The sequence below is a fragment of the Propithecus coquereli genome, unplaced genomic scaffold (assembly GCF_000956105.1).
Source record: "Propithecus coquereli isolate 6110/MARCELLA unplaced genomic scaffold, Pcoq_1.0 Scaffold224, whole genome shotgun sequence".
Classification (NCBI taxonomy): domain Eukaryota; kingdom Metazoa; phylum Chordata; class Mammalia; order Primates; family Indriidae; genus Propithecus; species Propithecus coquereli.
In genome coordinates, this window is record NW_012147634.1 from 4,302,318 (window position 1) to 4,326,039 (window position 23,722).

Genomic DNA, 23,722 nt, shown 5'->3' on the forward strand with positions numbered 1-23,722 from the left:
GGAAAGCAATAGCATCAGAATGTTGAAATATGTTTTCCTTTTTCTTTTTTTCTGTATTTCCAAAGTTTCTGTAGTGAAACATGTTTTGCTTTTTTTTTAAATGGAAAAACAAATTGAAGTTGCTTGATGAATTTTACCACTTAATAGCTAATATCACAAGGATTATAGCAAAGATTTAAAAATTGGTAATGGGAGAAAAGAAACAATGCTTCCTAAATCAGAATCATTTATGGTAGGACATTACTTTCATTTTCAAACACTTCAAATACAATCTTCACTTATTTGTCATTTAGGATCAAGCATTTGGAGAGCTAGAAAAGAACAGTGATAAATTTCTACTTGGAACATCATCATCAGAGAACAGTCAGCCTGCTCATCTTCATGAACTGCTATGTTCACTACAGAAACAGCTGCTGGCTTTTTGCCATATCAATAACATTAGTGAGGTATGTGATTCTTTGCTTTTTAGCGTGATCTATCAGGGTCCTTGAAACTCAAATGTCTGGGTATGCCATGATATTTTTGTACCTTGAATCTTTTAAAATAGTGAGTTAGGAACTTTTCTCTCCTCAGAACTCAAGCAGTGTGGCATTGCTTCATAAACATCTTCAGCTCTTGTTGCCTCATGCCACAGATATTTATTCACGTTCTGCAAATTTGCTCAAAGAAAGTCCTTGGAATGGCAGTGTTGGAGAAAAATTAAGAGGTGAGTTTGGTATTGGATTTCAAATTTAATCAGCCATTAAGAAGCAAGAATCCTTAGCTTTCCAAAGCCTTAACAGGGCCTGAAGCCTCTGAGTTGGATAGGAATGATCTTGAATCTCCTTTCTATTGAAGATCACTTTAATCTTGGTCTGTGGATGGTGGTAGCAGTGATCTTAAAAGATTCTAATGGGCATTACAGATGCCTAATTTAAAGGCACTGGATGATACAAACTCAAAAAGATTAATTTTAAATGGCATAAAGTGAGATTTTTATCTGCTATTTATCTTTCTTCAGCATTTGCCATTGTTCCTCCTTCCTTGAAATGCTGAAAGTCTTCTGTATAGTCACAGTCCTCTTTTTCCTTATCTTTCCCTGATCACTCTTTATCAGTGGGGTTCCTATAGGCCTCTCTTCTTTGGACATGCCTTTTAATGTTGAGGATCCTCTGAATTTTGCCTTCAACTCTCTTTTCTCCCTGGATGGTCTTTTCTAGCCACAATGTCTTTAACCACCTTGTGTATGTTAATGACCCCCATGTCTCCCTCTAGCTGAGAACTCATTTCCTGAGCCCTAGAGCCTTTCTCTAGTTGTCTACTGGGCTGTCTTTTCTTGGTTGTCCCAAAGGCAACTAAAATTCAGTGTTTTTGTCCAAAACCAGCTCATCTTTGAAGTTCTCCCATTGAAAAAAGAAAGACAGAAAGAAACAAGCAGAGAAACTGAAATCATTGCTTACTGGATACCTCCCTTTGGCTATTCTATAAGCAACTAAACTATAATATGTTCAAACTGAACTCATCTCTGAATGTTCCTCTCTGCCCCCAAATATAATGAAATAGTAAAACAAAATTGATTTATTAATAAAACTAATCCATATAATAAAAAGATAGATAATTTAAGGCAATCTTAATTTGAAAAAAGTAAATTTTGTTAAAAATTTTAAAAGGCTTTCCTCACTAGAATGTATGCAGCAAGAGGGCAGGAATTTTTGGCTGCTTTGTTCATGGCTATATCCCTCTCATCTAGAACTGTGCATAGTATGCTGTAGGTACTCAATAAATATATCTTGTGTAAATTTAAAAATGAGGATGAATTAATGAATGAGAAATTCATTATGCATTTTAAGGAAAACAGTTATAATCCTTTGAATTTGTTGGGATGGAGGGTACATCCATAAATGGAGGGTGCTTTCCCCCAAAGTGTCTGTTGGTGGTAGTTTCTGAAAGTGAATAAATACCACTGCCACACCAGCTACCGGGCAGGTGTTCAACAAAGAATTGTTGAATTAGTCTACTCAATTTCCAAGCTAAAATATTAATAGTATTTCTTACATTTTTTTTTGTTTGTTTTTAAGTTTATTTGAAACTATTGATCCATGTTGCATTTCTTGCTCTTTGTAGATGTGATATACGTCTCAGCTGCAGGCAGTATGCTCTGCCAGATTGTTAACTCCCTACTATTACTCCCTGTGTCAGTGGCCCGGCCTTTATTGAGTTACCTCCTCGACCTTTTGCCACCTCTTGATTGCCTTAATAGACTTCTGCCAGCTGCAGATCTTTTAGAAGATCAAGAGTTACAGTGGCCTCTTCATGGTAAGTAAAGATAATAAAAGGGAAAATAACACTTTTGAGAAAAGTTCCTCTTGCATACATCACTGTGTTTTATCCATTGGAGTCTATCTATCCTAAGGCTATCAAAGGAACTTCATCACTGAAATCTTAAAAACCTTTCAAGTTTAAGTGAAATCTCATATTTTATTGACAAGAATCTGGACTTAAGGCATAAAGAGATCGAGATTTTAGTCTTCGCTCTGCTAGTAACTTGCTATGTGGTCTTGGGAAAGTCACTTACCACTTCTTAGAGTCTTGGTTTCTTCTCTTAGAAAGCAAAGATGACCTTGAGGGCCTGTCTTTCTTTAACATTGTACAGTTCTGTGACCACTACATTTAGGTGAAGTCCAAGTGCCAAGTTTACAACCATATCAAGATGTTGATTAGGCTTTATATGGAGCTGCTCCAGGTTTATTCTTGCTTTTCTAAAATGTCTCAGAACTTTCTAAGATTCAGTCTATTTGTGTCAGGTAAGTTAGGTGTCATTTTATTTTGGATTTCTGCATTTGTGTTCATAACTGGTGTTTTTCTATAATTTTCCTTTTTCATGCTATCCTTGCCTAGTTTTTACTACCAAAATTATACTGACCTCATGGCATGAATTTGGAATCTTCCCTTTTTGTCTGTTCTCTGAAATAAATTTGTATAAAGATAGGGATTATCTCTTCCCGAAGTTTTAGAAGAATTTATAAAACTATTTGGCGTTGGTGGGTGTTTTGGTAGATAGACAATTGCAATTAATTCTTTTTCTTTAATCGTTACTGTTCTTTTCTAGCTTATGTTTCTTTTCAAATCCATTTTGGAAATTGATATTTTTTCAGAAAATGTCATTTTGTTGGTTTTCAAATTTATTGGCATAAAATTATTTATAATATATGTTTGTATTTTTTTGAAAATCTCTTGTATATCTGTGGTTATGTCCTCTTATTCCTATTTTTTGAATTTATGCCATCTTTTTTTTGTGACTAATTTTCTAGAGGTTTGTCCATTAAAAAAAAAAACTTATCTATTATCTTTTCAAATAGCTACTTTTTGGATTTGTTGATCTTTATTTTTCTTTATTTCATTGATATCTGTTCTTTATGGCAAAGTGTCTTTTTTTTTTTTTTTTAAGTGAAGAACTTTTAAAAACGTGAGCAAAAAGAAAGCATGGGTCTGGATCTTAGTTTAAAATAATTCTCAATTCAAGCTTTAACAGGAAGATTGCTTGAGCCCAGGAGTTTGAGGTTGCTGTGAGCTATGCTGACCCCATGGCACTCTAGCCTGGGCAGCAGAGCAAGACTCTGTCTCAAAAAAAAAAACAAACCTTAAAAGCATTATAACAATACTAAGTGTCATTTTAGTGGATTAAATCTTGTGTTGATTTGGGAGGAATGAGCTTAAAGTACTCCTTGAAGATGTTGAAATTTGATCTGGATAATGAAAAGTAGGAATAGAATTCATTGGGATGTTGTCATATACTATTGTAATGTTTATCTTAAAAGTAATTAACTTTACAAAGGAAAATTTTGTTTGATGACATAATTTCTCTCAATATATTTTAAATTAACCTGGTGTAAAGAGAAAGATATATATATACACACACACACATGTGTACGAAGTATTATAATTTGTGTTTTCATTGTAAAATTATTTTGCTTCAATATCTTATTGCAGTACATTAGAATAGGAGACCATGAGAAAGCTTTTGAATCTTAAAAGTCCCAGATAAAGACATAATTACTGATTATTTTGTCTTCAGGAGGGCCAGAACTAATCGATCCTGCTGGTGTGCCATTACCTCAGCCAGCTCAGTCCTGGGTGTGGCTGGTGGATCTAGAAAGAACAATTGCTCTCCTTATTGGACGATGTCTTGGTGGCATGCTTCAGGGTTCCCCTGTGTCTCCAGAGGAACAGGATACTGCATATTGGATGAAAACACCACTTTTCAGTGATGGTGTAGAAATGGACACCCCTCAGTTAGGTAATGTGCTTCTCTGCAACATTTAAAATACATGCTTGTTTGTGCGTCCCTTGGAGGTTTCTCTTATTCTGAGTTTGCTAAATAGAGAACTGACAGAAAACAATTGCAACATTAGCAGTGTAGAGTAGCAGTTGCCAACCTTTTTGGCACGAGGAACTGGTTTCATGGAAGACATTTTTTCCACGGACCAGAGCCGGGTGTGGGAGGATGGTTTTGGGAGGATTCAAGTGAATTACATTTATTGTACAGTCAAACCTCTCTGCTAATGATAATCTGTATTTGCAGCCTTTCCCCAGTGCTAGCATCACCGCCTCAGCTCCACCTCAGATCATCAGGCATTAGATTCTCATAAGGAGTGAGCAACCTAGATCCCTCATATGTGCAGTTTATAGTAGGGTTTGCGCTCATCACTGATCTGACAGGAGGTGGAGCTTGTACGGTGATGTGAGTGATGGGGAGTGGCTGTAAAAACAGATGAAGCTTTGCTAGCTCACCTCCTGCTGTGTGGCCCAGTTCCTAACAGGCCACGGACCCGTGCTGGTTTGCAGCCCTGGGGTTTGGGGACTACAGGTGTAGGGGTTCTGGGACTATAACTTGGAGCCCTAAGAAAAATGGTTAAATCCTGCAGCATGGTAATAGCAAGAAGTATCCCATGTAGGTCTCATCCCACTCTGTCATATTTATCACTTCTTTTGAGCAAGTCATCTAACTCATAAAAATGAGGGAAATGCTTGATTACTTACGTTCTGAGGCTTGGAATTCATGAAACTGCTTAATAGAATATAAAACACTGTGAGAGTACTTAACCGTTACTTACCAGTGCTGAGTTTTCAAACACGCTTCAGATGTGAGTGGCAATCTCTTTTCCTTCCAACCTCTTTTGCTTTCATGCTGATATTACCTTATGTAATTCTTTATTTTTTCCTCCCCATTTATAGTGCCTTTGGGGTTTCCCTCTCTTGGCTCATCTCCCATTTGTATACTTTGCTGGCAGGCTAGCTCCCAGACTAAGCATGAGGACCTATCTAGTACCGCAGCAGATGATCTGGTTATTTTATCTAGGATTGGTCCTTTAATCTCTATAGGCCTCTAATTTTGAGTCTACAGAAGTGAGTTGGATTAGATAGCCTATATGGTCCTATTAGATCTAAAGTTCATTATTTCTCTGATAAGAGAAATTCAGAGAGTGTCCATAAAGGAAAGTCTAAGAGAGATGAGAGAGGAAATAAGGGAAGGAAAAGAAGGGGAAAGAAAGGAAAGAAATAATAAAAGGAAAGAAAGGTAAAGAAAAAACAAACCAAGACAAAATGAGAAAGATTCTGCCTGGGGGTTGGAGAGTTGGAGAGTGGGAGTGAGGGAAGCAGTTGAAGATTTTCCAAATAGGTGTGTACAGTCATCATTTTGTTTACGAACCAGAAAGTGGTTTTGGCCACAGCTGATGAATGCTAGACTAGTGTTTATATTTGTATCAAAGAAAGTAAAATCATAGGTTTTCAAAGGATATTTAACATGATAAAGATAGTTCCAATACCATCAGTGTTTAACCATATGACAGTCCTAAATTACCTCCTGAGAATGAAAATATCTATATCTCTACTTCCTCATACTCCTGTTATATTAACTCAGTTAATTGGCCTTTAATATGAATAAAATCAATTTCAGTTTTAATGTTATTTTTCACATTTTAAATTATAAAATCATGAAGCTATTAAAATGTCACATTTTATATTTACTCACACATATTGGAAAAAGGTATTGTCCTTTGTAAAATTATAGATATATAATAATTAAATTATATTATGGATTAAATTGACTTTTGGTATTAGCCCAAGAACCTGACCATCATTTAGAGCTGCTGTCCCCAACCCCTAGGCTGCAGACTGGTACTGGTCTGTGGCCTATTAGGAACTGGGCCCCGCAGCAGGGAGTGAGCAGAGGGTGAGCAAGCGAAGCTTCGTCTGTTTTTATAGCCACTCCCCATTGCTCGCATCACCACATAAGCTTCGCCTGCTGTCAGATCAGCAGTGGCATTAGATTCTCATAGGAGCGCGAACCCTACCATAAAGTGCACATGTGAAGGATCTAGCTTGTGTACTCCTTATGAGAATCTAATGCCTGATGATCTGACCTGGAGCTAAGGAGGTGATGCTAGTGCTGGGGAGTGGCTGCAAATACAGATTGTCATTAGCAGAGAGGTTCGACTGCATAATAAATGTAATGTGCTTGAATCATCCCAAGACCATCCCCTACTCCCCCTCCTCCACCCTTAGGCCATAGAAAAATTGTCTTCCATGAAACTGGTCCCCAGTGCCAAAAAGGTTGGGGACTGCTGATTTAGAGTTTTGTTTTATTTGTTTTTTAAATGTGAAGTGAATTCTGAATGCCAAATGTTCCATTGAAAAGTTAGGAACCACCTGTACAAATATAAATATCAATTAAGAAATTGTTCATGGTAGTTTGATCTTTCTTGGATGAGTCTAAACTGATTATTTTCACTTAAGTCTAGGAAAAAGAAAAAAAAATTCTATCTATTCTCTTTCTCAGTGGTTCTTTGTTTCTCAAAGAGGACACCATTCCATTTTGAACAAGACAGTTTTTTAACCTGGCTGTGCTACACATGCAGGACATTTAGTATCTTGGCCCCTACCTGCCAAAGTGCCAGAACTCCTCTCTGGAGTTGCACATTTGGGGGCGTGTTACATACTTCTGGATCGAGTAAGAGGGGGGATACTACCTCCAACTGAAAAGCACTAACCTTAGTAGCATCTACTTAGAATGGTTTGAAGTGTATCATTTCATGTGCATTAAATAAATGCGGTAAGATTTTATTTGTAGCACCAAAATTTATGATGTTTAAATTGGTAACATGGGTATTTTTTTTTTTAGATAAATGTATGAGTTGCCTATTAGAAGTAGCTCTTTCAGGAAATGAAGAACAGAAGCCTTTTGATTACAAATTACGACCTGAAATTGCTGTCTTTGTAGACTTGGCATTGGGTTGTTCTAAAGAGCCTGCTCGAAGCCTTTGGATCAGCATGCAGGATTATGCTGTTAGTAAAGGTAAGGTAAAGAGAGTAAAGATGTAGTTAGCTCATAATGCTGACTAATATCTATGTAATATATGTCAATAGAAAATCACAGGGATTACCCTATTACTTTTTTACTGGAAAAGGTATTTTATAAATAACATTTTTAAACAATTTGACTTTCCCTTTGTGGAAGATACCCTAGGTGTTTTTTTTATATACATGTATCTAATTAAAGCAAACCCACTGTGTGAAAATTGAGATTTATGTAATAAATTCATAGGTAGTCATTTTACTAAAGTATAGTAGTCTCCCTGTATCCATGGATGATAGGCTCCAAAATCCGCAGTGGATGCTGGAAACTGTAGATAGTACCATACCTTATAATACCTTATATTTGCTATACTTTTTCGTATATATATATATATACACACACATGCACACACACATTCGCACACACATATACACCTATGATATATATACATACACACACACATATATATGAAAAGATATATACACACACACACCTGTGATAAAGTTTAATTTATAAATTAGGCACAGTAAGAGATTAACAACAAAAACTAATACTTTTGAATAGAACAATTGTAATAATATGCCAGCATCATTACTCTTGTGCTTTGGGGCCATAAGATAAGGGTTACTTGAACACAAGTACTGTGATATCGTGACAGTCAATCTGATAACCATGAAGGCTACTAAGTGACTAACTGGTGGATAGTGTACACAGTGTAGATATGCTGGACAAAGGGATGATGCATGTCCCAGGCAGGATGGAGTGAAACAGCACAAGATTTCATCATGCTACTCATAAGGGTATGTAATTTAAAAGTTATGAATTGTTTATTTCCAGAATTTTCCATTTAATATTTCAGACCCAGTTGACCACAAGTAACTGAAATTGTAGAAAGTGAAACCATAGATAAGGGAGGACTACTGTATTCCATGCTATGTAAATGGATCTAGTATAAGAATGTATTTAATGAGTCTTCCCTTTGCAAGCTCTGGTTTAATAACTGAAAGGATATGTACTTAGGAGTCTAAGTTGTATGTGTGGTCAACATTTCTTCATCTATAAAACACTTGCCAGTGGGGCACACCTGTAATCCTAACGCTTAGGGAGGCTGAGGTGGGAGGATTGCTTGAGACCAGGAGTTGGAGACTACCTGAACAAGAGGTTAGACCCCATCTGTACAAAAAATAGAAAAATTAACTGGGCATGATGGCATATGCCTATAGTCTCAGCTACTTAGGAGGCTGGGGCAGGAAGACTGCTTTAGCCCAGGAGTTTGAGGTTGCAGTGAGCTATGCTGAGGCCACTGCACTTCAGCCTGGGTGACAGAGGGAGACCCTATCTCAAAAACAAAAGCAAAAAAAAAAAACAAAACAAAACACTTGCTTACTTCAGAATGCTGGTGAAGATATCAATGTGAGGTAAGATATACTGTTAAGTGCAGTGGTAAAGTACTACACAAGTCTGTGGTGGTATTTCAGTTTTGAATATTATGATTAATAAAATTAATTTTATGTACAAATTTTCAAAGAATGTACTTAGTTTCTTTTTAGCTCTCATGTTCTTTTAGCAATGACTAGAATTGTTCAGAATCACGTATCTTTAGTTGTCTTTCTCCATGTTATTCTCTCTTATCCCATGTTTACTTATTTCTCCCCTTTTTTTGGGTTTTCATCTTTTCTTCCTTCTCTGATAAAAATGGTAAAAGTAAATACATTTTCACTTTTTATTGGCTTTTATTTTTTATAAAGAAAATGAAGTGAGATACATTTTATTCAGATCTTTCAAACACCGGTGCAATGATACCTTTTTAAGTTTAATCTCATCCGTTTTGTTTGTTTCTTAATTATTTATTCATTCGTTCTATTGTGGTGACTCCTACCAGAGGTGAAATAGGTAGTGGAGGAAGAAAGAAGTTTACTAAAAAATGTATTTTCTGATATTTCATATTTGTATCATTTGCTTGGAATGTGCAGTTAGGTTTTCTATTATATCACATTACCTCTTGTTATATTTCAATGAGAACTTTTAAAAACTAGATATAAATATAAGGTGAGTAAGAACTCATTGTATGACTCCATTTGCTGTATTGCTTGTACACTGTAGCATAGACTTTATACCTGAATAGTGGAAACATTCTGTAGTGTTTGGTGTGAAATGAACATAACTTTAATGAAGGTGTTTTAAAGGAACCCATTATTTTAAAAATTTCATAGGAGGATAATTCCTGCTAAATTTGGTTCACAGCAAACAGTAATATTTTAGTTTGCTTTTAAAATTGAACCTTATGCTCCTTGGAGTCCTGTTTCATTTTTAGTCATAACAGTTCTCAGAATAGCAAGCAGTCGCATGGAACAGATGTGAAAGTCTCAAGAACCTGATATGAAAAAATTTTATATGTAATATAGGCTGTCTTTCTAAGATTCCCTATAGGCTGTAAGATTTTCTTAAAATCTGTCATTTTTGTCTTGTCAATTTTTTCACCTGTAAAGTAGGTAAGTCTGAGATTAATTTTTTTCTTTTTTTTGAGACAGAGTCTCGCTCTGTTGCTCTGGGTAGAGTGCATTATAGCTCACTGCAACCTCAAACTTGGGGGCTCAAGCTATCCTCCTACCTTGGCTTTGCCAGTGGCTAGGACTACAGTCACGAGCCACCACACCCAGCTAATTTTTTCTATTTTTTGTAGAGATGGGGTCTCACTCTTGCTCAGGCTGGTCTCAAACTCCTGAGCACAAGCAGTTGTCCCTCCTTGGCCTCCCAGAGTGCTAGGATTACAGGCATGAGCCACCTAAAATTAAACTGGCCTGAAATTAAATTTTTGACCTAGACATACAGAAATGAAATGGAAAACCAAGATGTAACATTTTATCTCTTGAGATAGGAGTTTTAAGAAGGGATTGAGAATAAATACCCTTGATTTCCTTCTCTTGCCTGATTGTTCTGGCTAGGACTTCCAGCACTATATTGAGCAGAAGTGGTGACAGTGGGCAACCTTGTCTGGTTCCAGTTCTAAGTGGGAGAGGGGAGAGGGGAATGGGAAATTCACACCTATAGGGTACAATGCACACTATCTGGGTGATGGACACACTTAAAACTTTGACTCAAACTATACAAAAGTAATTCATGTAACCAAAACATTTGTACCTCCATAGTATTCTGAAATGAAAAAATAAAACAAAAAGGATAATTTCAAAAAAAAAAAGAATAAATAAAGGCTGAGCACGGTGGCCTACACCTGTAATTCTAGCACTTTGGGAGGATTGCTTGAGGCCAGGAGTTCAAGACCAGTCTGAGCAACATAGCGAGACTCCGACTCTACACAAAATAGAAAAAATTAGCCAGGAGTGGTAATGCACACCTATAATCCCAGCTAATTGGGAGACTGAGGCAGGAGGATTGCTTGAGCCTAGGAGTTCGAGGTTGCAGTGAGCTATGATGATGTCATTGCACTCTAGCCTGGGCAACAGAGTGAGGCACTGTCTGAAAAAACAAACAAACATATAAAAAAACCCCAAACAAAAATAATTTGGAGCTTAAATATTTCCAAACATGTTTTTTGCTTATTTGGTTTTGTTTATAGGTAGTCCAGACGTTTAGTAAGTCTATGAAATGAACAGAGTCTAGCAGTTACTCTGGGGGCAGAGCACATAATAAACCTCCCCACCCCATGTGGAATCTACTGAATATACTGCATTTTTAAAGTACAATACTGGTGTGCCAACATGGAATTAAAGAATGTGAAGTAAAAGCACTTATTTAGTCCTCATCATGTAATGTTGTGATTTGGATTTTCAATTGTATGTCTTCATTTCTGTCCAAATATTGTTTCATTTCTTACCCACTTAAATGTATTTGTATTAACAGTATATACTTTCATGGCTTCGAATACCAGAATATTTGACTAGCTTACTTCCTATTTACACAAGGATATCTAATATACAGTATTCAATACCAGACTCCTGATTCCAGCTCCCTATTCTCAGACCACTGTCCTTGTAGTGTTCCTTTCTTAGTAAATGTCAGCTACATTTTAAGTACATTTAAATTCAACTTTGACTTTTCTCCTATTCTCATATCACATATCTGATCCATCAACAAATCCTGTCAGTTCTACCTTCAAAATACATATGGCCCTGACCACTGCTCCTACTCTAGTGTTCTCAACCACTGTTATTTCTCACTTGAATTATTGCAATAATTACTTCTGCTGTTGTCCTTACGGTCAGTTCTCCACTCAACAGTCAGAATGAGCTTTTAAAAAGACAAATTAGATCATGTGATATCTCTGTTCAAAGCCTTTTAATGCTGCTTTCTCATTTTCTTCAGAGTAAAATCTAGATAACTTGTACTGGCCTATAACTCCATTGATCTGGTCCCTAGTCAGTTCTCTAATGTCTTCTACTACTCTTGTACCTGCACATTTTGCTTCAGCCACACTGGCTTCCTTGAACGCACCTCAGATCTTTTGCACTAGCTTTTTCTGAGAGGACACTGTTTCCATGTGGCTTTTTCCTCTACTTCATTTAGATCTCTGCTCAAATGTAACCTTATCAGAAACTTTCCCAGACCACCTTATATAAAATAGTAATCCACAGTACAATACTTCCTGTTTTTCATACCCTACTTTGTTTTTGTCCGTAGCACGTACCTGTCATATTAATGTTTTTTAAAATTGTGTCCCCCTCTTCCTAATAAGAGTATAAGCTCTGTTAGGTCAGGGACTTACTGTTGTTCACTGCCATATCCCCAGCACCTAGAATAGTAAGTCAATCTAATGAGGTGCATTTGTTAAGAAACTGTTAAGAAAGATGATAAAATTCAGGTGTTGGATGACTAAAGCTATTAAAATTACCTCTGAACTGTTTTCTGAGCCCTTTTAAATGTCAATGCATCATTTTTATTTTCAGATTGGGACAGTGCAACTTTAAGTAATGAGTCACTCTTGGACACTGTGTCTAGATTTGTTCTTGCAGCCCTTCTGAAACACACAAATTTACTTAGTCAAGCATGTGGAGAAAGCCGGCAAGTAACTTAAAACTATCCTCAGACAAATATTTGCTCTCATGATGTTAGAAATTAGGTAACTTTTCTATTTTGGTTCTTTATTTAGATATCAACCTGGTAAAAGCTTATCAGAAGTGTACCGTTGTGTATACAAAGTTCGGAGTCGTTTACTTGCTTGCAAGAACCTTGAACTTATTCAAACCAGGTCATCATCACGAGACAGATGGGTAAAGTTGGAAATCAATTAATTTCTATGTTTTTCTGCAAGCTGTGAGAGATAGCCTCCATATTGGTTTATGTGAGAAAAAATGTGCCTTGGTTATTTCAGATGTCCAATAAATATTGAGTAATTCTTTTTTTATTTAAAAAAATGGAAGAATTAAGAGGTTTAGGGTTTCTTTAACCTCACATTTATCAAGTGAGATATGATTGCTAAGAGAGATTATCTAGTCTTAAGCTGCATAAATATTAATAATAAATTGAATCATTCAAATTATAGGAAATATTTTTCTTCTCTTTTATGCTGACTAGACTACATTTGAATTATCCTGTTTAATTTGGGGTGCCATAATTTATGAGGAACATTAAGAAATGCCATGGATTGATAAAAAGGTCCAGTAATCATCTATCATCTTATGTAAGAACTGGAAAGTATCAAAAATGCTCAGCCTAGGGAAGTAAAAGCCAAGGAGGGGGGATATCGCATGATAGCTGCCTTAAAAGTACTTAAAAGATCTTCTGTGTAAGAGAGGGAATAAATATGTTCCTTGTTTCAGAGGACACAGCTAGGACCAAAGGGTAACAATTGAATGAGGAATGATTGTTAGCTGAACATAAGGAAAACAGGCCTTTTAATGATTAGAGTTGTCCACCACCGGAAGTGAAGATCGAAACCATTTATGAAGGACAGTCCAGAAGTAATTCTTGCAACAAAAATGAGATGATTTGTTAAGTGCTTGGTAATCCTGATAGCATGATAGTGTAGTTATAAATACAAGCCTGGATAATAATACATCTTCAGAAGTGCTTACTTTGAAACTTGACTCTTTAGATGCTTTGCACTTCATTAATTAGTTCTTTGGTTTAAAAAACCAAACTTTGTCTTTACATTTGTGTTATAGTAGACTTTTGGCATGTACTGAATATTTATGGATCTGTAGGTGACCTTGAAAATTCATGAAATGTAATAATTTGCCATTTTGTTGAAGCTCAGATTTGAAACTGACATATGGACCTGTATGAGTCTGACTGCTCAGTATCTCCATCTCTATGAAATTCCTAAGTTATTTACTGGTAATGAATCACAAGATAACTTTTATTACGGATCTGAGGATATAATTAAAATTTTTCATTTGTGCTTTGTACTGAAATTTGTGGGAGAAACTATATACTGTTACGGTGTTTAGGACTGTCTGAGTACCTATTATAAGGACTCTTTCCTCTGTCTAGATGGCTGCTAATTAGCATAACCAGTGCAGGAAATAAAGTTAAATTATCCTTACCAGATTTCTAATTTTCGGTTTGTTCAGGGGCAAAGTTAAAGAAAAAAAATTAAAAACATGCTGTTTTAAATTTAGAATTATTAAGCATTATTTATACAGAGTAATAGTAACATATACTACTCAAAGAAAGTGGAATAAAATCAAAATCATGTACTTTAATTACCTTTTATGCTTGGAATCATGCTAACATAACTTATTTTAAGTTGTAACTCTGTAGGAATTTACAGCTGAATAGAAATATAAATACGACTCAATTTGTAGCATTGTCAGTTTAACAAAATACTGAGGAAGAGAGAGCCTATGTGTGTCTGTGTATGTGTGTGTGTGTGTGTATATATATATATAGTGTATATACTTTCTAATCTTTAAGATTTATTCAGTGTATCTTTTGTGTTTTTGTGGTAAAATCCATGTGTTAATATCAGCAGTATTTCCCATGGAAAAAAGGTAATTATTTTATGAAGTTTTAAAAAGTATTTGAAAAATATATTTAGTTTGGTTTCTGATAATTTCTTTTAAGATCTCAGAAAACCAAGACTCTGCAGATGTTGATCCTCAGGAGCATTCATTTACCCGGACCATTGATGAAGAAGCTGAAATGGAAGAACAGGCTGAGAGAGACCGGGAAGAGGGGCATCCAGAGCCGGAGGATGAAGAGGAGGAACGGGAACATGAAGTGATGACAGCTGGCAGTGAGTATTCCCTTCTTACTTGCAGATACACACTGTGGCATTCTTTTTGGTAGGGGAAATGGCTTGAAAGAGAAAGGCAAAGTTTCTCTAGTTTTTCTAAAAGAATCTGACATTCCACTGTTGATTTGAATTTGCATTAGCTAACATTTCAGGGGGCTCTTACAACTGTGCTAGTGCCATTCTGATGCTTTTGGATTGCATGTTCAGGGCTGAAAAGCTCTGGAAGCAGGCATGTCAGTACCTGCTCCAGTGAGCCTCATGCACAAAATGACACCCATGAGTGATTGCCTAAGGTCATTCAAAATATATCCTCAGAGGGGACCAAGTTGTCCAGACCTCTGTGTGATGAGGAAGAGAGCCCCTTTCTATGTCTGTTGGGAGAGCCATATTGTTTTCCATGTGTAGAACTTCTAAAATTATAAATTTCACCCATTTACTACATGTTGTTTCAGTTGGGATCAGGAGTATACATGAGAATACTATCAGCTAGATGAATAAAGCTTTTCATACTTTTATATTCCAAGATGATTTTTAAAGGTAATTATGTATACATCTAAAGAGAAGTATCAAAGCTTTCAAAATATTTTTTAGTATCTTTCGAGTGATTTGGCTATTTCAATTTAAAGTGTATATTTAATTTATAGCCTAAAACATTATGGCCAGCTATGCATTTGGTGTTGAGATTGTATTAATCAATGAACTTGGCATTTACTTTATTATCAATTTATTTGTGTTCTGCATACTTCTAAAAATGATTTTGAGGTGGCCCAAAACAGGACCGAAAACCATTTAAACAAGAGGAAAAAGATAAGGAAGGTCCAAATGGAGAAAAGGGGGTTGGAGATGGGGAGGGAGAATGATCGTATTTTAAAAATAGGCTGAGGAAATTTTGCAAGTGAATTTAAAACTTAATTTGGAGGTTCCCGGAAGCAAAGACTAATGGGCAAAAACATGATAACAAAGCATAACCCTCAATTACAATAAAAGAAACCATAAGAGTCATCTGGGGAGTAATGATTTTTACACTAGCTATGATTTTTCAGCACTTATTATGTGCTGGGCACTGGGTCAAGTGCGTCACATAGATTAACTCATTCTCACAACAGTTTACAAGTTCTAGTACTACATCATTCTAAAGACGGGCGAACTGAGGTTGAAGGAGGGCCTAGGGCCACAGTTAGTGGCAGCTGGAATTAGAACCAGGTCTTCCCAAAACTCTAGTGACTATTCTTTTAACCAGTTTAACTGATTTCTAATTCTGGACTCCAAGAAGGTCTGTTGCTTTGATTTTTGTAGAAACAAGGGACTTTTAATAGCATAATGAAAATATTGTCATAATTCTGTAAAATACACATCCATTTTTAAAGTTTGTACTTCTGTATTAACAGATGAATCTAGTATTTTACCAACTTTTCTGCCTTAGTTTCCCATTAAGAATACCATCCTTACTCCAAATTTGAGCAAAAAATTCCTTTCCTCTTGTAAAACATCTACCATTGCATCAGAACCTTATTAACTCCTCTGACTTTTTACACTTATAATTGGGGAGAGGCTGACTTCAGATGGACATTCCTGGTGATGCTCTCTGACCCTGGAGGCAATCTTGCCCATGTATTGTAACCAGATTCTGTTTCAGCAAACACCTTTAATGGTGGCACTTATTTAATTTGTTTAAGATACAGGAAAGTGTAGGTGTTAGGAATTATATAGAGTTTGGAAGGGGAAAGGGGCCTTTTTGCTATAACTCAAGTAACTTATATTTTGTGGATTTCCTTTGTAACCTGATGTTTTTCATACCAAAGTCAGAATTTTTCAGAAATAAGCAGTTATTTTTATGCAACCTAGTGCTTCACAGACTTGTGTGAGTTTCAGAATCAACTAGAGGGCTTGTTAAAACACAAACTGCTGGGCCCCACTCCTAGCGATTCCGTTTCAGAAAGTCTGGGTTGGGCCCAATAATTTGCATTTTAAACAAGTGCCCAGATGATGTGGATGCTGCTGGTCTGGGACCACATTTTGAAAACCCCTGATCTAATTCATTAATAAAATTTGAAATAGAATCAGCCAAATCTAAATTCTGTGAAGGCATATGAGTATTTCCTGTTGTAATTTTTATGAAAGGTGCAATGTTTTAGTACATTTTGATACAATTTTAACTAAGTTAACTATGCTGTATTTAATGTCTAAAAAATAATTTTTCCCTCCAGTAAGTTTTTGGTCCAAACTTTTTGACTATTTTTATTGTTATTTTCTTTGCTCTTCTCTCCCCATGTGTTAAGACCTTGTTTTTGTGTTGCATGTTACAGAAATCTTTCAGTGTTTCCTCTCAGCCCGTGAAGTAGCTCGTAGCCGAGACCGAGATAGAATGAACAGTGGGGCAGGGTCTGGGACTCGAGCTGATGATCCACCTCCTCAGTCCCAGCAAGAGCGAAGGGTCAGCACAGACCTTCCTGAGGGTCAGGATGTGTACACTGCTGCCTGCAACTCTGTGATCCATCGCTGTGCCCTGTTAATATTAGGAGTAAGTCCTGTGATCGATGAGCTTCAGAAGAGAAGGGAAGAAGGACAATTGCAGCAACCTTCAACAAGTGCCTCTGAAGGGGGTGGACTTATGACCAGGTGGGACTGACTAGAAAGTTAAAACATTACCCTTCTCTCTTTGTTACTTTATGCATTGAAATGGGTTATTCTCAAAGTTACAGGGTTCTTCTGATATTAACACAGACATGAAGGAAGAAATGCAAATTGACTAGGATGAATTTAAAGTAATGTAAACAGTGATACTGATTCAGCATGGAATATAAATTTCTGATTAAATGAGGAGGCACAATTTTTCATACATATAAACAACAGCAATTGAGAAACATATGAAGTTACTTGCATCTCTGTGAATTTAGTGGCACACAAATTATTTTGATGTAATTGCGAAGAGCTTTCTGCTTAGACAGGTGTTAGGATTTCCCATCAACAGATATAATTACTCCTCACTGTGTGTGTGTGTGTTATCTCTGTGCTACTAGTTCCGTTCAATTTTATGTTCACTGACAGTCCCAAATCAAAAAACTTTTTTTTGTGTATGCGAGACAGGAGTGAAAGTCTTACTGCAGAGAGCCGGCTAGTCCACGCAAGTCCAAATTATAGATTGATCAAATCGAGGAGTGAATCTGATTTGTCTCAGCCTGAATCAGACGAAGAAGGCTATGCACTGGTAGGTATACCTAGAGTCAATAAAGAAGGATTTTTGTTTTCAATGTATAGATATACAAGGCTTTGGTTAGAGTAAGTAATATGTTTGTTTTAGACATATAATAACTTTTTAAAAAATAACTTTAGGAGAAATGAGATAACTATGTTGAATAGATATTTACCACATATATGTTAATGATTTTTCTCTTTAGCTCTGACTTCTTTCTAACCACTGAATTCATATATCTGGGTTTTTCCACCTGAAATATGTTACTTTTCTATACTGTGAGGTTATTTAAGATTACCATTTATATTTTTGATGTCCAGTACACTTCATTTACTCTGAGTTGTTAGGGAGTGAAATGCTCTTTTAAAATGACTGAAGTTACCACTTTAATGCCAAATCTTGTTTTAACCTCCTTTCATCAAGTGTATTATGTGATGTATCATGTACTTCTCTGTTTTAATAAACAGAATACCAAACCTAAGTTTAACTGCTTGACAGTTGTCATTCTTATCAACATTTCTTACTACACCCTTCTAGTCTGTTTCCTAGCTCTCTCATTTCTTAAAGGATTTGATTTAGCATACAAAAGTAAATACTTTACAAAAGGATAAATTAGGTAAATGTATTAGGACTGAAAAAATCTGAGAAAGGAAAATAAAGTTCTGGGTGAGATTTGCTTATCTCGGTGCATATCCTGTGGTGTTCTGCTACAGGTGGGCCACCAGACTGGGAAAGCATAATGCGTTGTATGATTCACAGTGTCTAAATGATAAAAAAAAAATCTAGTCATTCAAGAGAAACACAGATATTTCTCGTTCTGAGGCCTGAGATTAATTCTTCCATGAGCCCTCATGGCAAAGGTACTATGTGAAAAAAATGTTTTATTGAATGACACAGTGATGCTTCAGGAGCTATTGTGATGACCATTTAGTGTTTTATCCAGAACCTCATGGCCTGACAATGTACTTATTTCTGTTGATGTATATGTGGGTGAGTTGGTGGCTACAAGACAAAATGTGTCTGTCTACAATGTGATACATGTGTCTATATGTGTGATCAGGTAAAGATTTTCTACAATATTTCCCAAATGGATCTATTTTGTCACTTCTGCAGCCTTACTTCTTTGACATCAACTTTTTTGATTGTGTGGTAGAGTATAGTTGAAATTGATAAGACCTTAATGTGAAGACTATGTGTAAACTTAAGTCATTATGCTGTACATATGGGCAGAGTAGAAAGTTGTCTGCATCTCTCCCCACCAGACACACAGAAAAATGTACTTCCATTGTTCCTGAAAGCCTTTGCTGTTTTATTAAGCTATCTGCAGATTCACCAATTTGAGATTTCTCTAACAGGTTTTAAAAAACATTTAAAAATCTTTTAAAAATACTATGTTATTTTTCTGTTAATATATCTTCCTCTGAACGCCTAGCCAAGGCTAGTGGGACTTTTGAAAAGAGAGTGAAGATATAGAAAGGAGTAGTAATTTTGGAAAATGGTACACTGCTGCAAGGACTTTAGGCATCTAGAGGGTATTAATAAGATCACACTGTGTTTGGAAAATAAAAGACAAAGATTCCAAAGAAAAAAGGTAACAACAAAGAGAAACTACTGCTACTTTATAATGTTAATTAACGTGTACCTTGACTTTTTCGAATTAGTATCTGAGAGTTATGTGTGTGAGCTTTCTTTTAGCTGTTTTCAGTGTGTTTTTAGGGACTTCTGTATTAGTCTGATTTGATTGGTGAATAAGTAGGGCAATGCATTGCTGTTAATTATACAGATTATTTTTTATTCTGATACTCTATTAAATCTCAAAATACTTTTCACAACTAATTTTTTTAAATTTATTTACTTTTAATAGAGTGGCAGACGAAATGCTGATTTGGATCTGGCATCATCTCATAGAAAGAGAGGTAAGTATTAAGAACTGGTTAAATTAAGTAGCTGTTTTTATATCTGGTGTATTTAGATCTGATTGTCTTTGAAATGTAATTACAAAAAAAATAGTTCAGAATCATTTTATTGGAAGTTAAAAAGAAGATTACTTTTTAAAAAATATACACCCTTTTAAAATCTGGGAATGTTTAGGAGTTAACAATTAGTTGTGTTTCTCATTTGTCATGTGTTTTGACTTTTTAAAAGTCCTACAGAATTCCAGAAATGGTACATTTCATTATTGTGGGGAGTAGGGGAAGATGTACATAATTTTTCATGTTTTAGCTTACTAATAGAGTTGCTAGAGTTTAAATGGCATTACAGGGAGAACTTCTCTTTACCCCATATACACGTACACACATTTTCCAAAGGAAAGTTCTAGTTTTTTCCCCTCTTGTTCTCTTAAGAAAAATCATGTTCAGAGATGAACTGATTTTTCTTAAAAAAAGTTTTCCATGAGGAGCAATTTTAGAGGGTCATCAAGAGTTAAGGTCTTTTATTAGAAGCTCAATCTTAGTGAATAATATAGTTAACTCATGGTTATATGTACAAATAGAGGAAAAACCCAGCAGTTTTAGATATAATAATATAAATCCAAAGTTAACTAAAAACTTTCGAAGGTGTTATTCTCTATTAACTGGTACTTTTATTTAAAACCATTTATGATGTGGTTGGAAAATTCAGTGTTAAAAAGTGTAGAAAAGTGGTAGTTTTCTAAAAGCTTGTGAAAAAAATTTTTTTCCATGATATTAAATCTTCTGTATTTCAAAGTGAAAACTTTCTCTTGATAGCTTCCTTGGCAGAGTGTTAGGTTTCTCCTCCATAGGAAAAGATCTGAGAAATGAGGGAGAGAAATGCACACATTTTTTCATTTTCCTGTATGTAACTCAAAAGAAGAAATGTTGTTACTTAAAATTTATCAATTTCATAATATGATTACAATTAGAATACAGAGAATGATTTGTCTGAAATAGGAATAACAAGGAGCAGAGATGATGCTTTATTTATTGAAAAGTCCTTTGAGACTGTAACATATAAAAGCTGCTGAGTTTTTAAAAAAAAAAAATTTACAAGATATTTGTCATATAGAAGAAATTAAATGATGTTTATATAATGTATAATGTGCATTCTATAGTTTTTTGAAAATTGGTAGTTGACTTTGACTTAGGAATTAAATTAAATTTTTGGAACAGATATACTTTCCTAATTTTGTTTATTCAGATGAATATTGTTGCTAAAAATTCCATGTTATATTAATAAATACATATCATTTGATGCTAAGAGAGAAAATGATTCCAGACTTACAGAATAGCATAAGGGATCCAACCTATAGTTTAAGAGCTTCCTGCTATACTAATTATATTTATACTTGTAAGTGATAGTCCATTGGCTAAAATTATTCTTTTCTCTCAAATTTTTATTATGCTTATAGAGATACGATTTGATATTCAATCTATGTTAACCAAGCCAGCATGTGGCAAAGTAATATCTTTGGAATAAACAAAGTAGAATCTTTATCTTTGAGTTAAGACTGACCTATAATTTGAATGTGAATTACGTAGGAGGAATAAATATAACATTAAAATTATTGTCTTAGAGTAAGCTACCTGTTTATATTTTAAACAATTATCCTATAACTAGATATAAATTTTAGATCTAAATAAATATAAATGAATTAAACCATTAATTCAAATTTTGTTTATGGATAAACCATCTCCAAAAAGCTCAAGGTAGTACCAATACCTATTAACTTGTTGGAATTTAACTTTATTTTGTTGAAAACAGAAAAGCAAATATAGAAACTCAAGGGAAAAGTTTTCTTCTTTTCTTTTTTTTTAACTACCCATTTAGGAAGTTAACAATAGGCAAGTAGGTAGGCAAACTAGTTATATAAATATTCTTCATATCACTCAATCGTTCATTTTAATGTTCTCAGGGTAAAATTTTGCTGATGGTTTTGTTCCTAGGGACAGGTGACTAGAAAATAGAAGAGTTATTATTTTAGGAAGGACAGCAACAATAAATACTTTTTAATCTCAAGAATCTTAGAGTTTGTAGATTAAAGAATGAAAATGTGCATTTAGTAATTTTATTTTTCTTATTTTAATGGATTTCCTTCGGAAGAAATTAACATTGAAAATATATTTCAATATAAAATACATATTTTCAATATATTTTGATTATATTTCGAAAGAAATTTTAAAAAAATCTTGTGTATTTAATGACTACCCTTTGACCAATGTGGGTTTTTTGTTTGTTTTTGCTTTTAAATGATAGTAAAATAAACCATCCTATTTTTTCCCTTATTTATTGTCAATATGGGCCAGATGCCTTAAGCCAAAATATGCCTATCTTCAGTTGGGCAGATGAACCTGCCAAGTCTGAGAACTGTTCGGGACCGTGCAAACTGTCAGGTGTTCTGGTTTGACTTGAGCCATGAAGGACAAGTAAATGTCCAGGCAACTGAGAATTCTTCTGTGTGCTGTTTACCCTCTTCCAGTATTTTGAGGAGGAAATGTAAAATTTTTTCCCTCACAAAGCATTTGCATTTATTAGTGTAAGTGGTCTTGAGTTACTAAACGCCCGATAAGAGGAATAGGAGAGAGATAACAATGTTTAATTATATCCTATTTATTGAAATTAAAGGGTATGTAAATGACAATTAATGGTTGTATACACATTTTCAGCTGCTCTTATCGTGCCTCCAAAGACCCCTTCTTGGGAGGGCTTATTGTCTATAACGTCAGTATTTAGCATTGGGGATACTAAGATTCATGTTGTTAAACCATGATTGCTCCTTTTTCTCCCCTCCTGTTAATGTTTCACAATTGCTTTAAGCCCTTGGTCCAAGAAAACAAATACGGTAGGAAGGGGCAGAGAAATGTGAGTAAATATGTTTAGCTCAGCCACCTTACTTAGCTTTTCAGAGGCATCAAAGCTAAATTCTAAAACCAAAAATATGTTATAAATTACTTTTGAAAGAGACAGGTGAAATCTATTTCTTATGATTATCACCTCTGATGCAATATGAAATTTGCATTTATTAAGTACTTAAAAACTGTTTACTATAATGCCAAGAATTGTTCTAAGCACTTCACAAATATTAACTCATTTAATTTTCATAACAGCCTGTCAAGATTCTTGAAAAATATGTTGGTATTTTTGTACTTTGACAAATACTTAAAGATTTATTATAGTTGTACAGAATTGAGCTGGTTCTTCACAGAAAGACCTTTTTGTAGATCCTTGATTTTAGTTTTTGTATTACGTGGAAGCTGATACAGTGAAACATTGTAGAATATAAAAGCAGTAATTTAAGAAGCAACATCAGGAATCTTATTAGTTAAAAATACTGTATGGTTTGATTTTTTCCCCCCTAGGTCTTTAAATACAGTGTTAGGGTTTTATTGCTAAAATAATACTGGAAACATTTATCAACGTGTGTTTTCGTGGTATAATATGTATGGGTGAAATGCTATTTTGTCTATGCATTTCAAACTAGAGTATATAAAGAAGAGCAAATGTAAATGTTGTCTCTCTCTTGTATCAAATTTCTCCTTTTGTCTTCTGATTCTTGTGTGGTAGTGTATTTACTCCTTTTTGGCCAGTTGAGCCCCAGAAAAAAGAAGAGCTTCAAGCAAGTACATGATGGCATGTTTAATTTTTTTCCCCTTTTAGCTTGCCTACATATTTTATGGTTTATAAAGTATGTATTGCAGCTCTGCCATGTTCATTTTGAAAATTCCATTTAAGAGCCAAAGTTGTAAGGACAAGTAAACAATCTCAAATATTTTTTGTTGGACTTTGTATTTTCTTTATATAGTCGGCTGACTCTGAATTAATATTAAGTAAGAATTGGGCTTAGTTTCAATTGCTATGTAGAAACTTTTGATACGCTTTTCAGATACAATATTTCCTGTATTCAGATAAAACAATACAGAATGACCCAAAGTAACTGAGATTATTGTAATTTTTTTAAAGTTCTTTCATCTCCCATTTCCATACTGTTAAGTTTTTGTGTTTCAAAGTATTTTTGATGTCAAAGTAAATATTTTTATTA

At 34.9% G+C, this 23,722-nt stretch overlaps 1 protein-coding gene across 1 annotated transcript in view; it reads left to right on the forward strand.

The window, feature by feature from the left end:
- Positions 1–23,722, forward strand: part of HERC1 (HECT and RLD domain containing E3 ubiquitin protein ligase family member 1) — a 151,917-nt gene that overhangs the window by 35,429 nt on the left and 92,766 nt on the right. Inside the window, exons 14-24 of the mRNA XM_012645072.1 lie at positions 294–446; positions 574–706; positions 2,104–2,295; positions 4,055–4,276; positions 7,163–7,336; positions 12,241–12,355; positions 12,444–12,564; positions 14,360–14,531; positions 16,838–17,150; positions 17,619–17,739; positions 19,589–19,640. Coding sequence (XP_012500526.1) covers positions 294–446; positions 574–706; positions 2,104–2,295; positions 4,055–4,276; positions 7,163–7,336; positions 12,241–12,355; positions 12,444–12,564; positions 14,360–14,531; positions 16,838–17,150; positions 17,619–17,739; positions 19,589–19,640 — 1,768 coding nt within the window. The remainder of the gene's footprint in view (positions 1–293; positions 447–573; positions 707–2,103; positions 2,296–4,054; positions 4,277–7,162; positions 7,337–12,240; positions 12,356–12,443; positions 12,565–14,359; positions 14,532–16,837; positions 17,151–17,618; positions 17,740–19,588; positions 19,641–23,722) is intronic.